Below are 22490 nucleotides of genomic sequence, written 5' to 3'. Positions count from 1 at the left end.
CACAGAGTGCAGATTCTGAAAGCTGAAATATTTAGGAAATGTTTAAAGAGGTAGAATCTGAGATTAACTCTCAAATGGGATAAGAATCAGGAGAGTTTTTCTTTGACTTTTTATTAAAAAGTACCATTGGGTATGTTTATGGAAAAGGTAAAAGATTACAAAGGGAGCTATTATAAAAATCATCAACTTAAGAAGTATCAGATGAAATGCACAATTAAAGGCCACAAAATATTAAGCATCAGTTTATTTAAATTTCTAAAAGATGTAAAAATAGACAACTTTTCTTTGTAGTAGAAAGAACATTAAGATGTAGAGTCACACAACCTAGTCTGGTGTGAAACTAGGAAATTCATGTAATCCTCTGGTACCTCCAACTTCCTAATCTGTAAAAGACCTAGAGTATTATTACTTGTTCTTGTTAAGCCTCAAAAAGTATGACTGAGAAACAAATGGTCTTGATTTAAAATATAAATTCTTTAGGTGTGGCCAAATGAAAACAGTAAAGTCATTACGGTAAGTATAACATTGTACTTCATGATAGTGATTAGAACGGAAGTGGCAACATGCAGTTATTTACCAAATATGAATACAAAAGGAAAAGAAGGATTCCTTACGCAGTAGTTAAGGAAGGAGAAAGAGGATTTCTACTCTTAACTAAAACGATGTCTCTATTCTAGCTTTTGAATATTGTTATAAATATCACCAGAGACCAAAATGCAAGATAAATTTCTATATTTCAGAAAACCTACTTGAATACACTTTGAAACAAGAGTACAACAAAATAGAATATACTTCAAATGTTGAATATACAAACTATTATAGTTCAAATCTGAACACTGGTACTTTCCCTCTTAAATTTCAACTTAAAAAAAAAAAAAAAGGAAGAAAGAAAACTCCAGGTAGTAAGCATTACCTGACAGAAATTCATGCTGAGCCGAAACGGGTGTGCGCACACAGACGCCAGGGCTAAGAGAGTGAGTGACACAGGCATGTTATAGCAAAAGGCCAGGGCCAACTGTTAACTTGTCAACAATCAAGGAACTGACAGACTTAAACTACCATATAAAATGTTACATGTAAATTCTATAACAATACTGTGCTAGGTACAAGGTTTTTAAAATTTTCCTTTTAATAAAAAAAGCTTTACACAAACAAGCCATTAGCTTATTTCAATAAAGAAAATCGAAAATTAGTCTAAGGCCTTTGTTTTAAATCAGCTTAAGCTATATGATATAAAAAAAAATCGCACTAGATCTTTTTTGCTATCCTCTCTGAAACTTTTGGATCCAGTCAATTCACATTCTAAAATACCTATATTAGCAGAGTCTTCACATAGCACCAGTTAAGTGAGTTCTGTGTGAACACAGTAATATTTGCTGGTATGCATATAAAATGCATCAAAAATCGCTCTGTGTAACAATGAGATCACCCATCCCAACCCCTCCCCACTGAAAACTATGACCTCTTACAGAATGTTAGTGTTCCAAGTCTTAGTGTAACTTGATATTGTAGTGAGTTGCTTGGTCCCTTTCAATCCGTATTCTTATTGGCGGGTTCAGTTGTTTCCTACTGTAAGAGGCAGTTTTCTGTCAGCATCTCAGTATGTAGTTCACTTCCCACTGAAACATGGGATAGGTAACTTGTTTCCAGTAAGTTTGATTGTTTTCCTATATGCATTGAAAGTTTTAAAGTCTCCTTTTGACTTTTCTTGATGACATCCTTTGCAAATATCCGTGTTGGTACGAGCACTAACAGTCTCAAGTCCACGGCAGAGCTGCTATTTATTTCTCACACGTCACCAGTCCTTCCGTTTTCATCGTTACAGGAAGGGCAATGGCTGAAGGCGCACTGACTACCACCACGTGGGTCACTGTCTTATTCCCATCTGCCGGTTTTTCTTCTTGTACCAGCTGCAAAGTTTTCACATCGTGTTCCTGCTTTTTTGCCACTGCCTCTGATTTCACCTCTGGCCCTTTTATGACTGCACTGATAACTCGGGGAGGAGTCTGGCCAGAGGACTGCTGAGCAGGCACTGACAGTCTCATTACAGGTGCACCGTGGGCTATGGAAACAGGCGTAAGTGCTCTCACAGCCAGTGGGGTGCCAACAATGTTAATGCTTCCTGATCCTGTCAGATTTGACTTTGTCTGCAGTTGACACTGTGCAAGTTGTGTAGCTGGGATGGTAATAATTTTGGCAGGCTGCATGGCGATTTTGTCTCCATTTTCAGCAGAGGCTGGCATCACAGTAGGGATTGTCTGGATAACTACCTTTGGAGAGGCTGCAGTTGTTGGGCTAGTGCTGGTTATTAATGGCGCACCTGCATTGACTGACTGAACTGCCACAGTTGAAATTTTCTGACCCAACGACGTCATTACAACAGGAACTTGCATTGCCACACGAACTGTCCTAGTAAATTAAAAAAAAAAAAAAAAGTTGATTGTATTTAATAATAAATTAGATAAGAGGTCCCAAGCAAAAGATGAGTGCAAATACAAAATGAGGAAACCAATGTTCCCAAACTACACATATGTATTGACAATCCCTGACATTTAGAATATGAAATACCATGAAACAAATATATTTAAAAAACTAAAGCCCACATTAAGTTTCATCTATAAAACCATAAAAACCAACTAAGGTTAAATGAGACATCACCTACTTTAACAACAACAACAAAGTACATTTAAAATGTCAGGTACTTTTCAGCCCTGACTGGTGTGGCTCAGTGGATTGAGCATTGTCCTACAAACTGAAGGTTGCCAGTTCGATTCCTGGTCAGGGCACACTCATGGGTTGCAGGACAGGTGGTGTGCAAGAGGCAACCAATGGACATTTCTCCTGCACACCAATGCTTCTCTCCCTCTCTTTCTCCCTACCTTGCCCTCTCTCTAAAAATAAATAAATAAAATCTAAAATAAGATAAAATGTCAGGTACTTTTCAAAGTCCTGACTAATAGTGAATTCTTAGAATGCTAATATTAAAAAAAAATGTATTGTTTTGCCAAGGAGTTTTCTAAAAAGCTAATGCAACCACCAGTTTCCCTCTCTTACCTTGGAGCTGCTGTTGCTGACACAGAGGTGGTAGTAGTAGGAGACCTGGGCGAAGCATCATGACCAGGGGAAGTGATGTTCACAACTCTAGCCACTCCCTTCTCCGCTCTGGAGCAGTTTAGAGGAGATGAGTTTTTCCCACCACGAACAGAGGTTGCTTTCAGCAGACTTTCTGCAGACAGTGACACTCGTTCTAATGATTTTTCATCAGTAGCTGCTGCTAAATCTTCATTACAGGTTTCACTCTTGTCATCATCTATGACCACTATGTTTTTGGGCATGTCCTTGAACTGATACACAAGCCTCTGTCCTTCAACCTTTGCAAGAATGCCCCTTTGGTAATAATACCTGGAAGGAAAAAAGAACTAAATGAATCGAGTATATTACATTCCCCACCTCACCCGCTGGCCCCCAAAAAGCAAACAATAACAAACACCATGCAGAATGGACACTAACTGAAACATTCACTATTTCTGTAAGATAAGGAGTTCTTCCTGCCTTGACTGTTCAAATGGCTGAGAATGAAGTAGGAATGGAGCTGGAACCTGTTGCCATAGGTACTGTAACCTTGAGATATATAAAGTAGCTAAAAGTTCCTTCTTAAAGGAAGTAATATAACCTAAATACAGACGAGTTTACTGTATTTTACAAATACTGGTAAAAATTCAACTCTGATTTACACAGGTTAAAAAAACAATCCGTTGTATGAAAAAATTAAGCTGTACTTAGTAGAGATGAATGTGGGGTACGTAAAATACTGTCACATAAAGTATGTGGTTCCTTTAAAAACAGTCTTAATTAGAAGCCATGTACACTACAAATTTTGTGGGTTTCACAAACTGACAAAACAAAAACTTTCATGTCAAGATAAATCTATAAAGGATTCTATACACAAATTCACAAGAACTGAAACAAACTAACAATTTGGAAACTGTTTTGTTTGGTTTAATTTTCTTAAATGTCTACAACTTAACTTCGTATTAAGAAATAGCCCTAAGTGTAAAAAGCACATTTTCTGCAAAAATGGATTTTCCAATCATGTTGAAATTTTAGACACCCAGGCCAAACTCCTCTTTCCCATCTATCTCCAAATCTAAGAGCTCCCTACAATATGACCCCAAAATTAAAAGTTATAATAAATAAAAGATTTCCACAGCTTATTTTTAAACAACTGACAATATACAGAGGTATGTAAGTTTTGTCCAAAAACTCATTCCCTTGTGCTCTTACCTTAAAGCTCGTCCCATCGTTTCATAGTTCATGTCTGGCTTGTTCTTATGCTTTCCCCAAAGTTTCGAGACAGCCTTTGAGTCTACGAGCTTGAATATGCCTTTTTCTCTCTGAGTCCACTTAATATACCGGGGACAAGTATTTTTATCTTGAAGTAGATCTAAAAGAAACTCCCACAAATAGGTTGTGTTTCCTTTGAAAACAATGATAGACATTGATTAAAAATTCATTAACATAATTAAATACATAATTAAAAGCAGATATTTAATTATGCTGGATAAAAATCAATTCATTTGCTACTGGTGAAACCAATGTACTAAGAGCATGTCATTAAGTGAATGACTTGACTAACAATCTTTGTCCAGTGTCAAATTGTGTTGTCTAGCAATAATAAAGTATCTTTCATTATAACAAAATTCACAAATATAGCTGTTCGCTGGATTTTTAAAACAACATCCTATGTAACTTTCTAGTCATGATATTAATATAATAGAGACCCTAAATGTTTCCTCTCATATCACCCTATCCTAGATTATGAGTTCAGTAAAGGCAAAGCCATAACACATAGCACAAAGTGAACCCAAAACAGAATCATTATTTGTTAATGTACAGATTTAAACTCTGAATAAATTTATTCAAACCTATATATTTATTATATAAGCCCAAATTCTACAATCAAAATTTATCAAAAGGCATTTTTTAATTTATTGAAAAGACAAGTAATATGCAGTGAAATTGGCAAAACCTTTAGGCATTGTGGTCTTGCAGTTTTTTTTGTAAGAAACACATTTTTCTTTGAGATACATATGCTATAAAGTGCAAACTACACATAAGCCTTTAAAACTTATCACCTTTATCAATAAAAACCACTGCCTCTACAAAGAGATTTTTAAAAATTGCTAATCTTTCTACAGAACATACTCAGTTTAGTTGAAGGTAATATATTAGAAGGATTTCATTATATATGAACAGCTCAGTTATAAAAGACATTTATGCTTCAGTCTTAAAATATGATCTTAAATAGAAACACTAGAAAGTAATATGGCAATTCTTTAGTCAAATATTCATCAAATGTTAAACATGACATTTGATCACACTACTCACAAAATTTGAAAATGAGAAAATATTGAAATATTTTTGAAGAATAAAATACTTATTCATCACATACTATGCTTAAGAGTAGTAGGAGATACTGAGAAGCTTTTAAAAACTGATCCCTGACTCAAGAAATGTGTAATTTGGGGGGGTTCGGGGGAGGGCAGGGAATGGTAGATGACAAGTTAAATGACAACATAAGAAAGAAATAACAGTATGAAACCAGGAAAGACACATCACAAGGCAATGTATAATTCTATTTCAAATGAATGACAGAATATAATGTTTGGGATTTCAGGTGTAATAATAAAGTATATTAAAAGACATCGTGAAGACTTAGAAGATGGCTAAGATTTGCATACAGGGAAAGGAACTTTACAGGTAAACTAAGGAACTTAATCCCAAAAGGAAGAAAGCACCCCTTTCTTTTCCTTTGGAACAGGGTGAGTGGGGGAAGGAGGTGGGCAATGGTTATGAGAAGATCAGGCTTTACAGGCTGCTGTGTTTTTTTACTCCTTCCTAAGCCTCTAGGTACAGAGGTTCTTAAGTCAATGAAGGAATAGACGAGAATCCTGAGGAGAAGAGTAGAACACACAGGCCACCACTGAATCACCAGGTCACCTCTGGGCTCCTACTCACAATCCCTTTACTATCCTCAAGTCCACATCCAAGTTACAGACCCCACGAGAAGAACCTCTAAGGGTGGGGGGGCTTTCGAACCAAGCCGCTGCTCCTCAACCTAACCCTTAAAATGTTCTTCCTCTAGCATTTCCTTTTCAACAGGTGGTAACAGTTCTGCAGAAGAGGAAACACTGGCTGGATTCTTAACCCAGGTGTGACTTGAATAATTTTAATCTTCACATTACAAAATGCTGCCTAAATTTTAATGAAGGCCAAAATTTTAAAGAAAGGTCATTTTATTGGTAAAAGTAGGTCATCACAGTTTTACTCCATTGTTAAGCATAAGGTTTTTGAATACAAGAGATACCACTGATGATGGGAATTACTTAAAAAACAGTAGTAACAATTTATAATTACTATGTATTTAGCTTTCTGATATTTACTACAATTATGTCAGTTTTAAAGTTTTCAGTATAAATTAAAAAATAAAACATAAGATGTTAGAAATGTAAATGAAGAAAGACAAAAAAGGAAATGAAAGTACTCTAAATCTGTCCCAAGTTGAATTACCAGTTCTAAACAAATTACGAGTTCACTGTAACTGGATTTTTTTTCCCTAAATTTCTTGGTATGCTTACTTGAGACTTTTTACTTGGATTATTTAAAATTAGATACATCAGACCACCTGTTGAGGATGCAATAATTTGAATATATTAATCCAAAATGAGCCAACTACTGAATATTGGTCTGGAAACTTTTATTCATGGAAGTGATAAATTTTTAGTTAGATTACCAGAACATACCTCAAACCATTATTAAAGTATTACTTGATATCAACTTAACCAACAAATTAGGAGAGCACAGAATATAAGAGACTTGTTGCTATTTTTGTTCATAATGAGAATATATAAATTCTAAAATAAAAACTGGTAAATTTTTATTCTGATCTCCTGACATGAGTTGAGTGGGAAATGAAATTCAGCTTGCCTTTAATTATTGCACTGCTTCTATCAGTTAAGAAATTGTGTTATCAAAACTAAGTCTTAGTTGTAAACTTCTTTCAACTCTAAGTGGCAGTGCATGAGGGCAGGTGCTGTTACACACACACGCCCTCTAGAGAAGCGTGTGCAGCAGGCTGCGCTTAGGACCTTTCCCCCATATGAACGCCCACTCCCTTGCACTCCCCTAGCATGTCTAGGGCTACAGAATCCCAGTGGGGTGGGGTCTGGGTACAGACAGTGTAAAAAATTCCTAGGTGATGGTGACACATCCCTATTGATAAGTAGGACTAAAGACAGTACTTCCACATGGGCCTGTACTAAAAGTAATTTTCTGACAAATGCAAAAATGTCACCTGACTGGAAAAAAATCATTTAGTCTCCAAAATAGCCCTCCCCAAATTACCTTTTCCTTCTCTGGGTTTCTTCTTTATCCCCAACTCAGGAGACCCATTGGAAATTGGTGATTGTTGGGTCTTTGGTTTACGGCCAACTGAAAAAATAAGATATTGAAAGTATACATTAAAAACAAGAATGAGCATTTTTAGCAGACTCTTTGATTACACATTATTCATGAAAATGGACACCAATTTGCAGACTAATATATTCAGTATATATAAAAAGTCTCATTTAAAAGGACCACGAAAAGCACTTCTACAACTTCAGATTATGGCAGTTAGCTCGTAGTAATCTCAACGTATATATATGGCAAGTCAGGTACTACTAACCTATTATTCACATGATCAGAGCCTCAATTTGCTAATAACATGGCAATGGAAACAGATTCTACCATAAACGTTTTTATTTCCTGTCCTATAGGATTGCTTTAAAAAGTTTTACAGCAGAGGATCTGATAATCTGTGAAGTTCTTTGAGCTCAAATGAGGAAAGATAAAAAATATTTTAAATGCTCACTACAGCTCTGAGTCGGTCAATTTACCAGAATTTAAGCATTAAGTATTTAAATTTCCCCATCTCGCCCTGGCTGGTGTAGCTCAGTGGACAGAGCGCAGGCTTGCAAACCAAGGGGTTACTGGTTCGATTCCCAGTCAGGGCACATGCCTGGGTTGCAGGCCTGGTCCCCAGGACAGGGCATGCAAGAGGCAACCACGCATTGATGTTTCTCTCCCTTTCTTTCTCCTTCCCTTCCCCTCTCTCTAAAAATAAACAAATAAAATCTTTAAAAAAGAAAAGAGAAGACGACAAAAAAAAATTTCCCCCATCTCAAACATGGAGGTACATTGTAAGGGTAGGAAAATCTTCCAAGTCATTATTTAATGTCTAGGTAATGTTTATGTTCTTACTTTTATTTCTCCTCACTTCTGTCAGAAGACTCTCTCGAACTAGCATCCACAATGAACAGAAAAGCAAGAGCTGTACTGCTCTACCCTAAAGAAGGTATAAGCCTGAAACGCACTGTATTCAAACCCTCAGCACTGATGAACGAATGCTGGCAGCTGGTTGGAAGCCTCAAGGGAAGAGGTTGGGAATATTCAAGTATATTATCCAGTAGTGCAGGAGATACATTCCAAGATCCCCAGTGGAGGCACGAAACCATGGAAAGTACTGAACCCTGTATATACTATGTTTTCTCCTACAGGTACATACATACCACACATACCTTTTCATTTAAAGAAAACACTTAATGGCTCTCTTTGGCATATCCACCATCATTACTCTTGAGCTTTGGGGCCATTAAATAAAATAAGGGTGGCTTGAACACAAGCACTGAGATACCATGACAAGCAATCTGATAACTGAGATGGTTACTAAGTGATTAATGGGCAGTGAGCATATACAGCGTAAAGACACTGAACTAAGGAATGACTCACATCCCAGGCTGGACAGAGTAGGAAGGCTCAAGATTTCATCACGCTACTCAGAACTGTGTGCTATTCGAAACTTATGAACCATTTATTTCTGGAATTTCCCATTTAATGTTTTAGACATGGGTTGACTAAAACTATAAAAGGCAATACCACAATTTTCAGATTAAATACAAGCACACTTTGTTTTATTGTACCTGGCTTTATTGCGCTTTGCAGACATTGCAGTTTTTTTAGAAATAGAAGGTTTATACTTGATCTTAGCCAAAAGGCCAAAGAGTGACTACAAATAGGTTTAAAGCTGAGCACGTCCACTGGCATCATTTTTCCAGTAGCAACTGCTCCCCTTCTGTCTCTGTCACATTTTGTTAATTCTCACAATGCTTCAAGCATTTCATTATTATTGCATTTGTCATGGTGATCGGTGGTCAGTGATCTTTGATATTACTTTAATTGTTTTGGGGCGCCATGAACCGCACCCCCATAAGCCAGTGAACTTCATTGATAAAGCTGTGTGTTCGGACTGCTCCAACTACCAGATCCCCATCTCACTCCCTCTCCTCAGGCCTCCCTATTCTGAGACACAGGATATTGAAATAAATAACCCTATAATGGCCTCTAAGTGTTCAAATGAGAAGAAAAGAAAAATCAATGTAGCAAACCGAACTGTTGTCTCAGTTTAAGAAACTGCCAGAGCCACCCCAGCCTTCAGCGACCACCACCCTGATCAGGCGGCAGCCGTCGGCATCTTGGCAAGACCCTCTACCAGCAAGAAGACTCCACCTTGCTGAAGGCTCAGAATCTGATGGATAGCAATTGTTCGCAATATTTTTAAAGTATATACATTTTTAGATATAATGTTGTTTATTGCACACTTAATAGTGTAAACATAACTTATATGCACTGGGAACAAAAAAATCCATGTGACTAACTTCACTGCAATACTGGCTTTACTGCAGTGGTCTGGAACTGAACCTGCAGTATTTCTGCGGTCTGCCTGTGTATTATTACAGGTTTGGTAACTGTCATAACCTGGGATTTATGATGTCACTCTACTCTTCCTCAGCAAGGACTATTTCCATCCAAATAAAGAACTAAATTAAAGTATCTTAATTTACATTAAAAAATGCACAGCTACTACATTCTAGGATTTCATTATGATAATTCTAATCAATAAGTATGCTTTGCCAAAATTAAAACAAAGTTCACTGGCCTCCTCATTAAAATAGAGCTTAATTTCTCAATTGAAATAATATATGTACAAATCAATCAGAAATAATATTAACATTGTACTGTCTCCTAAATTCAAGCACAAAAGCCACTCCCTTAATGGAAAGGTTAGCCCCAAAAAACTTAATTTATTTTCTTATACAAGCAGCACTTTTCAAATGATATTCCTGAGAAACAAATAATTTATCAGTAGGGAGAAGGGTTCTACACTCAAATGAACTTTTGGAATACTGCATGCTATCTTCTCTTAGAAACTCAAAAGACACATTAGTGTATTAAAGGCTCTATAAATACAAAATGCTGTGCTATTAAATAACCTACAACTGTATAACCCAATTGTACTTGACCATAAATAAATAATCCTATATGTAATTTTTAAGTGGTCATTCAAGCCATCTGTTTTTAAAAATCTAAAATCAGTATACTGAATTGGCAAATTATTTCCAGGTTTATGTCAAAACACATAGGCTAACTCCATGTACCAACGTATTTATCCAGAGGTCTTGGTTCCCTAAATGAGCACAGCTTTTGATGGCCTTTTCCATCTTCTTCCTTTTTTTAAATTTTTAAATTGTTTTTAACCAATTAAAAATAAGTATTAACATATGACACTTTTTTTTTTAAATCTAAAAATTCCTTGTGCTTACTTCGGCAGCACAAGAACAATACAGAGAAGATTAGTATGGCCCCTAGGGGGAATAAAGGCTAAAAATTTCTTAAGCATTTTGTCATACCTTCCAGTGGATAGAACCAGCCAAAGGTTACCTTGGGCAGTGGGCTATTCATATGTATGTCTTTTGCTTTTAAACATTTATAGCAGGAAGTGATTCTTCCTTCTAAATTCTCATTCACACCTCTCTCAAAGTACAATTACTGTTATGGATTACATGAAGGAAGGCATTGTCTTATTCTTCATTGTATCCCTAACAGTAATTAGCACATACCCGTGAACATTACAGCAATCTAAAACCCTTCTAACAACTGAAAAGAAAACAGCATTATTTTTAGTGTTTTCCTTTATTTTTGCTTTTGATTTTTTTCCATTCTAAAATGTGAAGAAAGAGGAATTAATGAGTACCCATTTATATAGGATTTTGTTTCTTTCAAGCTTTACCTTTTACTCAAAGAGGAAAAGACCCCACTTGCTGCGCATCCTGCACCCTCAGGATGTTAGGGGTGTGCTGGAGCCCGTGCCCCACCCACCTGCCAGATCAGGTGACAAGTCTCAGCAGCAGTCAACTCAGCTGAAACACTCTTTACCCACTGGTGAGTTTATTTCACTTGTAAGTTCCTACTGGCAATCTTAGTTTTAAAAGACGGTGTGGAAAACAAAATTGGGCTATTATTTTTAATCCCCACAAAAGAGTAGAAAGTAAGATTATGAGAAACAGAAAAGATTAAATTTCTTTTAAAAAGCAACCAAGATCAAAAAGTATACAAATGTGCAGTGCATCCCCATTTTTCCTTCTGTGTGTCCAACACCTGTTTATAACCTCATTTTCAGGCAACTGCTTTTAGGGTTTAAATACTAACTCTCTCAAAACAGTACGAGTATGTTAAAATACAAAATTAAAAGTTTAACTTGTTGATTCTTTGAGAATATCTAGTTATGGTAACATCAATCATAAATCTATAGTATATATTTCCTACATCCCTTGATAGGGAAAACGATATCAGAAGAAAATGTCACCCACTTTCCCAGAAATTTGTAACTATACCCTACCTTTTTTCTTCTTCATCGGTTCATGGCTGTCCGGTGACGTGGGAACAGGAGAGGTGTCCATTGGTTCAGACTCCTCAGTTGACACCTCCACTACAGTCTCTGTTATGACGTCTGGCCTCATAGCAGCATGGATAAATTCTGGAGTTGATACACAAGGAGGGACAAACACTTCCACTATAAAAAAAAAGTTGAAAAATTTAAAAATTTCCCACCCCCATTAAATGCTTCTTATAGTGGACAATTCAATATTTAGTAGAGAAGAGGTTTATTAAGCATTCATCAAAGCAGGACAAGCCTTGAAGTTAACATGCAATATGATCTAAAGTATGTCAGGAATAAAAATGTAAGAAAAATGAACTTGAAGGAAATGTTAATCCTCTGAGTTAGGGAGGGGTGAGCAGTAACCCTCTGGTTCCTTACACTTTTATACACAGGTCGGGGCAAAAGTGGGTTTGCAGTTATTCATATGGAAAATAATACAATAATAAACTCTGTGTTTCACATACAACTGTAAACTTATTTTCCCCCACTCTCTGTTTTCAAGCTCACTGTACAAGACTTATTTTGACAACTGGAAAAACATTTGAAAATAAAATAGTGAGTTCATTAATAATTACTTTCCTTCCACATACCCATCATTATTCTCTTGGTAATTCATGCACATGTTATAAAATTTAAAACACTTAATAAAGGTGATTTCAGTAACATGTAAGCACTTCTAGTTCACTTTAAAATACGGGATTTCAATGACAAATAAGCACTTATAGTTCATTTTAAAATACAAATAAAAGGAAAATCTGCTCATTACAGTGCAGTGAGTATCATCTTTTGATATTTAAAACTTTACTTAACGAACAGTCCTGGATTTTGGGTCACTAAAACAGTACATACAGATTGGTACTTAGTACTGCATTACATACAACAATGTTGCTCTGGCTTCCTTCCAATGTGTGCAAATAATCAGGAAAAGACATTTCTATTTCGATTAAATCGTTAACACACACTTTCATGGACGAATACATATCCTAATTTTCTTCTCTTATCTGTGAGTACATAAGATTCCTATTCTACTTTACAAGTCTAGGTGCTCTTAGTATCTCTTGAAAAACCCTGTAAGAAGGTCCAAACTTACTATAAAATAGCATCTGAATGTTAAAATTAGGACAAATTGAAAATTAGGAGAACATAACTCTCGAAGGCAGTCTTCAAGGGAAAAAAGGGACCAAAAGAAAAGGAAAACTCTCAGCCTGAAGGGAGTGTGAGGCAAGGGGGATGCTACCCCTTCCCTCTACAATGGACGGATTCCCTGGAGTCACTGCCTATTTATCACTGAATAAAGAATTGAAACTGGTCCTGGCCAGTGTGGCACAGTTGGTTGGGGGTTTGAGAGAGGGAACTGATTGATGTTTCTCTCCCTTTCTTTCTCCCTCCCTTCCCCTTTCTCTAAAAATAAAGAAAGAAATAAAGTCTGTTTTTAGAAATTTAATTCTTGATACATACAGTGGTGTGTCATGTTTATGTAAGGAAGGGCAGTTCACATACCAGGACTTCTGGAATCCCTCAAGCAGGTAGGAGATTCCATATGAAGCAGGGCTTCAGCAGCTTCAATCGTCTTATCTGTACAGTGTGCATTACTGCTATGAACTGATGCTTCCACTGGGGGGGAAAATAAGTTCTACTCAATTAAAAATGCACTGAACACATGACAAAATTTAAACGCATTGCTGTAGGTGATATAAATATAAATTAACTTTCATGTGCATAACTCTAAGTCATTGGCATTTTAGTCTATATAAAATATTTACAGAAATACTTTAAACACCAAAACAATCTAGTATTCTCATCTTATAAAATGAATGCCAGTTATAAAGCAACTATCAAGATTAACTAGAAATTATTGAGAAATTTCTGAATTCATCCAAAGGACAACAAAGAAAAACTCCTGAAATTTTAAAATTGTATCAATTATAGGTCAAAACTAACCTAGGCAGAAAAAACATGCTTGTGCATTAATACTATAATAAAGATCAATTATGTATTTTAAAATACTGTTACTAAAATTAGGGGTGATACATATTAGAATTGATCAGAAACACTTATCTAAGTTAATTTAACGAATCAGTTCAATCCCTACACACCCTCCTTGGTGAGTACATTAGCTGCAGCACCAGAGTACTCCGGAACATTCTTCACAATAACCTTGCCCTCTCTCCTTCATGACCTCACTGGACTTTGCTGGGTTTTATCAAAGAAATTCTTAGAGGTTTTATGAGGTTTTTTTTCATGAAGCCTTTTCTAACCATACTGCCTTTTGTAACTTTCTCCAAGCACTTAGTTTATGCTTTGCTGATTAATAAATTACTTGTGAGGCAGTAAAGTGTGCAGCAGTGGTTGGGCTTCCAGGTCCACGGGCCTGTGTTCTAGTCTCTGCCCCTTGTAATTTTTGCTACCCTAAGCCAGCAATTTAATTTCTTGTAAGGCTGGGTTTCCTCTGTCACGAATCAGTAGTATTCCTTACCTCATACAGCTGTGAGAATTAAGTGAGGAGACTCCCACAAAAACACAGATAAGAATTCGGTAAGCAGTGATAATTTCTTATCACTCTGGTTAAGATTATAAAGCCTTTGATATCAGAGAGACTATATTAATTCATCTTTATATCAGTTATAGTTCCTAACACAGACTTTTCATACAGTAGGCATGCAAGTGTGTCTTTTATGTATTGAAGTTAAGAACCCACCAACCTTAGAGAAAAAATAGGCAATTGAAGCACAAATGTATTATCTTAATGAAATATTAATTTCACATCCTGACTTAAAATATTGAATCTTCTACTTGGTAAATGGTTCTGAAACATGGGTATATATGTTTCCAAGTTAACATATTTCCCTGAAGATGTCCTCTAAAACTAATAGGATGTATTTATATGAATTTTATAAAACCATATTACAAATTCACAAGTTCTACACACTAAAGATATGAATCTTTTAAAAACTGTTTCCAGGAGACTTTTAATTGAAAAACAAAATTCACTTAATCTCAAAATTCCCCAAATGCTAAAGGCTCAGCCTTAAATATCAGTCATTTGGAGAGCATTTGTTAAAAAAAAAAAAAAAAATCCAGTGACTTTTACCACCTGTTGCACATCATCCACACTCTCAACCAAGGTACTGGGTCTCTCCAGTTGCTCTTTCCATTTATGGAAATCTGCTCAAAGCTAAACGGTTCCAGAGAGGCAGCCAAACCTCTAAGTAAATCTATCTTTAGGTGACCCTGCTTACTCTTATCTGCAGCTTCACTGAAGCAAAGGATTCAATCAGTGCTTCCAGCTCAACTTTAAGAAACTTAATTATTAGTAAGTATAAAATACATTGCAATTCAAGTATTTTTTTCAAAGTACCTCCCTATAAATACTCACATACAATAAAGAACCTGGTAAGCAAATTCACAGGTTTTGAAAATTCACGCTAGGAACTTCATTCTTTTTAAAGTATGCCTGTGTTGCAATTTAGCTGTTGTCTTAGGTGCTATTAATAAACTGTCCTGGATAAACTAATTCCTTATGTAATTGTATTAAGACGAAACCTAAAACTACCACATTAAAATCAGAGCATCAAATATTTGATAATACAGCAACAGAATTCCACCAGATATTTAAATTAGGAGCAAATGAAATTTGCCTAAATGTTATATATTATACTACCTGAGTTCCTATGTAGTTTGAGACAGCATTAATTTCATATTAGTTATATGAGTGGAAATTATTTTCTAGCTCATATTTCTGACCTCAACATACTATTATTATTTCCCAGAAATATTTCATATTTATAGATTAAAACAAATAAAAGATATACAAACTTAAAAAGAAACTTTCCTTATTTATGCTTTAACTTTAGAATGAGAATAAAGAAAATGCATACCTTTTCTATGAAGTACCAATCAGAAGATCTAATACTCTATGTGCAGTCAACAAATGGTTGGTTGAGCATTCATCACGTGCCAGACCCTACGCTACAAACCTGAGATACACATGTGACCAGATTGCTGGCCTTATGAAGCTTACGCTGATAGTTCAGAAAGTGTCAAAAGAAAGTAAAACATTTGAAAGCTAAATAAAAGTGCAAAATTAATTTAAAGTTACTCTGTAAACTAACAGCTTATTAAGAGCACTGATTTCTTTTTTTGATGCTTACTGACTTTATTTAATCATTTTTACTTACCAAAATAACCATAAGCACATCCTAAAAAAAAATGAACACCTAAGAACTCACTTAGTCTACACTAATGCCCCACAATAGTTTCCAAGAATATTTCACCCATTTTATAAAAGTGAGCACTCTTTTTACTTGTCTTTCACTGACATAAGTTGAGAAGTCATTTTTGATAATAGAAATTTAAGAAATATTTCTCCTCTTCAAGTTTCTGTAGCTTTTAAAAACTTTTTAACACTACCTTCTGACCAATAAGTCAAACACAATTTAAAAATTCTGCACAACTCTTAAGGACAAACATGAGTTTTTACAATGTGGTACAATCAGCTCTGGCTGGCGTGGCTCAGTGGATTGAGTGCGGGCCTGCGGACCAAAAGGTCACGGGTTCAATTCCCAGGGCACATGCCTAGCTTTAGGGCCAGGTCCCCAGAGGGGGTTGCAATACACATTGATATTTCTCTCCCTCTCTTCCCCTCTCTCTCTGAAAATAAAATCTTTTCTAAAATGTTGTACAATTGAAGAAAGCAATCTATTATATAAGCAAGGGCTGAAAATTCCTTTTTTCTAATTTAAAACCTGATTTACTGGTGTGCACAAAAAATATGGGAGGAAATAATAAGCAACTCGCTTTAAAAAAAGAAACAGTGACCCAAAAGTTAATCTGACAGATATTTTCCAGTTAACACTAGTAGTTGGTGTTGCTGGTTTAATACTCCTTGAAGAAATAAATGTATCAAATAAATTTCAAAACTATTTTATTTTAAATCATAGTGCCATTAAATTTGCTTACGCCTTCCTTTACTATTGGTGAGAGTCTGTTTCTTATTCTGTTTCTAGCTTTCTAATCAACTGGTGTTTGTATGGTAGACTATTCCAGCCTCACTCAACAGCTGTTACTAAATACCAAACTTGGTAATTAAGTCTGACAAGAGACATACCTCTCAGCTTTGCAGAAGAGAATGCTGGCAATGGATCTAGCTCATAACAATGTTCTTAAAGTCAAAAGTAAAAAATAACAGCAGTTTAATTGAGAGCAGTGGGAAAAAATTAGAAAACACTTCATTAAATGAGAGTGGCATTCTCCTCCAAGCAAGACCATAAACTAGCATTACAAGGTCATCACTAAAGTACCACACCTGACTCACCACAGCTTCTCCTCTAATGCCCCGCGGCTATAACCTAACAGGTGAGTGAAGAATACAAACGGAATGCAATGAAAAGAGGGGAAAGGTGAAAGATCTGGGACATTCCACCTTTACCTGTTCCCCTCTGACTTTCTAATCAATATAGTTGTGCTACAAGGTTTAAAGGGGAAAAAGAAAAAGATTATAAAGTAGAGCTGTCTAATAAAAATATAACATGAACTACATAATTTAAAATTTCCAGTAGCCACACTAAAAAAAAGCAAAAGGTTAAATTAATACTTTTTACTTAACCCAGTATATCCAAGATATTGTCATTTCAACATGTAATTGGACGTAAGGTTTTCCACTGCATCAGCTTTTACATTTAAATAAAATTTTTTTTAATTAAAAATTTAGTTTCTCAGCCACATTTCATGTGCTAAATAGGTCATGTGGCTAGTGGCCACATTACTGAAAAGTGTTGCCTACATAAAACTGTATTTCAGCTATTTTCAAACCTTTCTGGTAAAAGGACCCCATTACACCCGAATTATTGAGGACTGCAGAGATTCTGTTTGTACAGACCTATGAACATTTATCCTATTTGAAATTTATCCTATAAGAAAACTTTAAAAATGTATATTAACTCATTTAATAAACCCAATACCTGTAAATGCAAGTAATATTTTTATTCAAAATAACCTTTCTAAAATAAAAAAAATAGTGATTAGCTTTATTTTACACTTCTGCAAATCTTCTAAATACATGGTAGATAACAGCTGGACTCCTATTTGCTTCTTAATTCAATCTGTTGTAATAGCCTCCAGAAAACTCCTCTGAGCACTTCTCAAAGTGAAAGGTAAATAAGGTGTTAATATTATTATGAGAACAATTTTGACTTAACAGACTTCCAGAATCCCCAAATCAGAAATTTTAGTTTCGTAGACTTTCAGCTGTAATTTATCAGATATGATTAATAAACACCCAAATTCTATCCTCATGTTTCTGTAAGTTTTAGCATCTGAACATAAACATCAATGTATAAAATGAAAAATTATTATTCCATTTCGATAAGCACAACAGTATTTTTGTCCACTTATACATAAAAGATTTTTTAAATTTTTCATAAATATTTCACTGCACCCTTTTAAATATTTACCCTATAGTTAATAGAAAGAATTTGAATAATTATCAAGAACACTCTCATGCCTGCCTCTCTCCAAACAACCAAATCTGTTTCTGAAAAAAATTGTTTTATGTTGAATTATCCTTACTGACTACACTGATGTTACTCTTTAACTCAGTTTTTATATGAATTTTAGTACTATGCTTCCATGGATTCTGGAGTAATTTCTTAACCACATTTTCAAGAAAAAAAAATTTTAAGGTAATGACATTCTTTCAGCTTTATTTAAACATATGTTTTGCTCCAGCTGGTGTGGCTCAGTGGATTGAGTGCTGGTCTGTGAACCGAAGGTCTCTGGTTTGATTCCTGGTCAAGGCACATGGCTGGGTTGCTGGCCCAGTCCCCAGATGGGGGTGTGGAAGAGGCAACTGATTGATGTATCTCTCACTCATCAATGTTTCTCTCCCTCTCTCCCTTCCTTGCCCTCTCTCTAAAAATAAATAAAATATTTTTTAATGTTTCATCTTTTTACATACTGCTAAACTTTTTTCAAATTGGTGATCTTTTCAAGATTGATATTAGATATTCCAATAAATAGTAAGTTAGAAATCAGATTTTCACATTCAAATTTCAAGATGAACTTCAACAAACTGGACAACTTTTGTTTTATCAGTGAAAATGCTAAGGCTAAATTTCCAGAAAAAAAATTTCCCCTTTCATTGAACAACTGCCTTAAAGTAGAACAAAGCTTCTGGGGACTCTATTTCTCAATTCTCAAATTCTCAAAAAGAAAGGAAAGTATGCATGAAAATAATGCAGAATATTTTAAACTGAAAACTTTCCAGAAAATCCAGACCATAATACCCTATATTTTTGCATAAACATTACGAAAGTAACATTTGTTTTTTCCCCTACAGACATCCATTTTTCCTATAATATACTATATGTACATATAACACTAGAAATAAGCCTAACAGTTAAGTGGACTATATCATAGTCATATTCAAGTTCCAATTTAGCACAAAGACTAACTAAAATAAACTTTATGTTCATTTACATGATGTAAAGAAATAAATAAAAAAGAAAAAAAGAAAATCCTTCACCTTCCACTAAATATTTCTGAGCCACTTAAAATTTTAGAACTTAAACCATTAGAGGTCACCTAATCAATCCTAATGAAGCCTTAAAGAAGTTCAGTCACTAGTACAGAGATAATTTAGTAACAGCTAGATGGAGGTCCTCATCTCCTGACTTCAGAGTTAAGGCTCTATTGTCATATATCTTGTTGCCAGTGAAAGTTTTATAAAAAATGTCAAGTCTTCACCACAAAAATATTTTGTACACTGAGTGATTTATTTATTTATTTTATTTTTAATTATCAATTTGAGAGACAGAGAGACACAAAGACATTGCTTTGCTTTCTACCCATTTATGCAATTGGTTGTTTCTTGTTTGTGCCCTGACCCAGGATCAAACCCACAGCCTTGGTATATCAGAATGATGCTCAAGCCAACTCAGCTAGCCAGCCAAAGCTAAAAGTGATTTTTAATAACACTAACCTCACTCATTTTATTCTTCAGTCAAATTCCTCTAACAGTAAATGTTTATATCTAAAGCTGAAGTTGATAGCTAAAGTTGATATTTAAGCCTCTAAAGGAGGGAAATAAAAGCAAAATATATCCCCTAGTACCTTAACAAATAACAATAGTAGTGGTAATACTAAGTACTTTATTACTTGCTTAGAAAAAAGTTATGCTAACAATATTCAACTTAACAAGGAAAACTTATGGAGGAAACAAACTTTTAACAGTCATTCTACACTAATCATCAACCCATTATAGCAATCACTGCATATTAACATTTATATATTTACGTATAATACAAGTTTTCATCTGTGTCTTCAATTACACTGTAAAATCTCTGAGAAGGAATTATGTGTAATACCTGACAACCTCCCTCAAGGGAGTTAAAAAGTTATCATTGTGTCCATTTTACAAATACAATCATTACAAACTACTCTCTGCCACTGGAATCTAGCAGCAATAAAAATTTAGATCCATGGTTCTTCATTTTCTGGGCCACCTTCCCTCCCCAACGTTAACTCACTTGAATAAGCCTTGGGTAAATCAGCAAACATATATCAAGTTTCCTTCTAAAATAGGGCTTGTAAAGGAGCCTCAGATTACATGAACATGATTGAGGAAATATTTTGAAAACAATTATATGTAAAACATATTCCTTAGAGGACATTAAAATCATGAAGCAAACTACAACTGTAAGGTTTGTATACACTAAAGAAATGCAGTAGGGGTGGAAGTCAGCATTTAAGTAAAAAAAAAAAAAAAAACTTAACAAAGGGAGATGATTTGTATTTTCAAACTGTGGACTGACATGCATCTACTCCAAGCAAAATATCTACAGGTCACATTCAGTTTTAACAATAATTCCAAAGGCTTATGACACCTTCCATCAGCAAAATTAAGCCCTCTACCTTTACAATATTTTTCAAAATTCAAACTGCAAAGGTTATTCTTAGGTTCTTTTGGTAGGTTCAAAACCAATGGAAACATTTATTGAAATGTAACGTTTATCACTCCCAGAAATATCATGACCTAATCATTCATATAAATTCAAATACCCTTAATTCATATTGTGTTATTAGTGGACTGAGCACACACACAAAAAAACAAGTTCTCCTCGTACTGACTCTTATTTACTAATAACTTCTTCCTTTGATCAGAAAATAACTGTCAAATGTGTTTCAATCACTACTCAGTAAACTGATTGTTCTTTGAGAGCTTTGAAACGTTTAGTATTACATTTTATAGAATAAAGGTTGGTCACCCATATGTGACACAATACACATGGTTAAAGTATTCTAAACTTTATTTCAACTTGAAGTTCTGTAAAATTTAGAGACACGCATGTGTTCATGATTCCCCCCAATCGAAAAAGAATCAGTTTCACCAACCAAACTTAATTTCACGTTCCCTACCTAAAAACAATGGATGGAAAACAGAGGGCAAGACCTTTCACGGCATTACTCTTCCGTGAATATTTCCTATCTCCCAATTCCCATCGATGGCGATATGAAACAGAGCCGGGGAAAGGAACATGTATGTTTATTATTCCAGTAAGTAAATAGGATGCAAGCACTGCTGCATCGATTCCGGACCCTGGCTGCGCTGTCTATAAAGTAAAGCTGCTTTTTCTATGTAACTTAAGTCCGTGCCCTTCCGCTGCAGCAGTAGCGCTGCACATCCCCCACCCCCGCGGCCACTTCCGTGTTTACACTCCTCTTCCCTCCAATTCCATGCGTACATTGTCAGCTTCACTCCCGCCCAATCTTCATTGGCCCAGCGCGCACCCGGAGTCCCGCCCCCAGAAATCAACGTTCTCAATTGGAACGTTTCAGCGAGCAGATTGGAACCAGAGGCCTGTCAATCCCGGCCGTTCTGTCCTCTCCGAGGCGCTTCCGCTATGGTGGGAGGTTTGGGGGGGAGGGGAAAAGGGGGCAATTCCGTGCTGAGACTTCCCTGGGGCCAAGACTCCCTCCCGCCGCCCCACTCCTTCACATTCACTCACCGTTTACAAAAATAAACCTCCTTCTCTGACACCCCAACGCCCCAGGTCAGGAGTACACGACATATTCCGTGTCCTTCCCATTCTTCCCCCGTAAAAAAAAAAAAAAAAAAACCCACGAGGGAAGGGGCATAAACCTACTTCTTTACAGCCACCCGTGAAATGAGGAAGGGGAGGCGGGCCGCCAAAAGAAGCGGCACCCCGGGCCCCTCCGCATTAAGTGGCCCTTCCCAGAACCGTTACTCCTGAGATTACACAAGGTGGGGATGCGAGGGAGGGTCACGGCATTTTTTCTTTTGGCGGGTAGCGGTCCCCCGGACAAGGCCCGGGGCCGCCTCGTCCACGCGGAAGTGGTGGGTCTCGGGACCGAGCTGGAGGAGGACGGGGCGGGGGGCGGCGAGGGTCCGCCGGCGGAGCCCTCCGCCCCCGGCCGCGGGCAGCAGCGGCCTCCCCGGCCAGACAGCGTGGCAGGCGCAGCCCACAGACAACAGCCTCACTCACTTCCTGGTTCCTCGGCAACTGCGGCGAAGCGCACAACTCGTCCGCCCCCGAGTCCCCAACTTAACTGCGGCTCGGCTCCCCGGCGCCCGCTGCCAGCACTCTGCCCGACAGCTGCCGCCGCCGCCCGCCCGAGCCACCCCGGAGCGGCGGCGCCGGATTCGAGGCAGGTT

General features: G+C 36.4%; 1 protein-coding gene across 7 annotated transcripts in view; it reads right to left on the bottom strand.

The window, feature by feature from the left end:
* Window positions 1-229: 229 nt before the first annotated feature.
* Window positions 230-22490, bottom strand: part of ELF2 (E74 like ETS transcription factor 2) — an 84923-nt gene continuing 62662 nt past the window's right edge. For 4 of the 7 annotated variants that reach the window (XM_045831457.1, XM_045831459.1, XM_045831458.1 and 1 more), the window contains 6 exons: window positions 13319-13432; window positions 11777-11950; window positions 7405-7491; window positions 4285-4477; window positions 3055-3402; window positions 230-2409 (listed from right to left, as the gene is read on the bottom strand). In XM_045831457.1, the coding sequence (XP_045687413.1) occupies window positions 1782-2409; window positions 3055-3402; window positions 4285-4477; window positions 7405-7491; window positions 11777-11950; window positions 13319-13432 (1544 nt within the window). In that variant the 3' untranslated portion in view covers window positions 230-1781. Of the gene's footprint in view, window positions 2410-3054; window positions 3403-4284; window positions 4478-7404; window positions 7494-11776; window positions 11951-13318; window positions 13433-22490 lie in introns of those variants that run through there. The other 3 variants (XM_045831460.1, XM_045831463.1, XR_006784821.1) reach the window with 2 other exon arrangements.

Source organism: Phyllostomus hastatus, unplaced genomic scaffold (assembly GCF_019186645.2).
Source record: "Phyllostomus hastatus isolate PE091 unplaced genomic scaffold, TTU_PhHast_1.1 phas_contig_159, whole genome shotgun sequence".
Lineage (NCBI taxonomy): Eukaryota > Metazoa > Chordata > Mammalia > Chiroptera > Phyllostomidae > Phyllostomus > Phyllostomus hastatus.
Note: the sequence above shows the minus strand (reverse complement) of the source record. Positions and strands in the feature narration are given on the sequence as shown.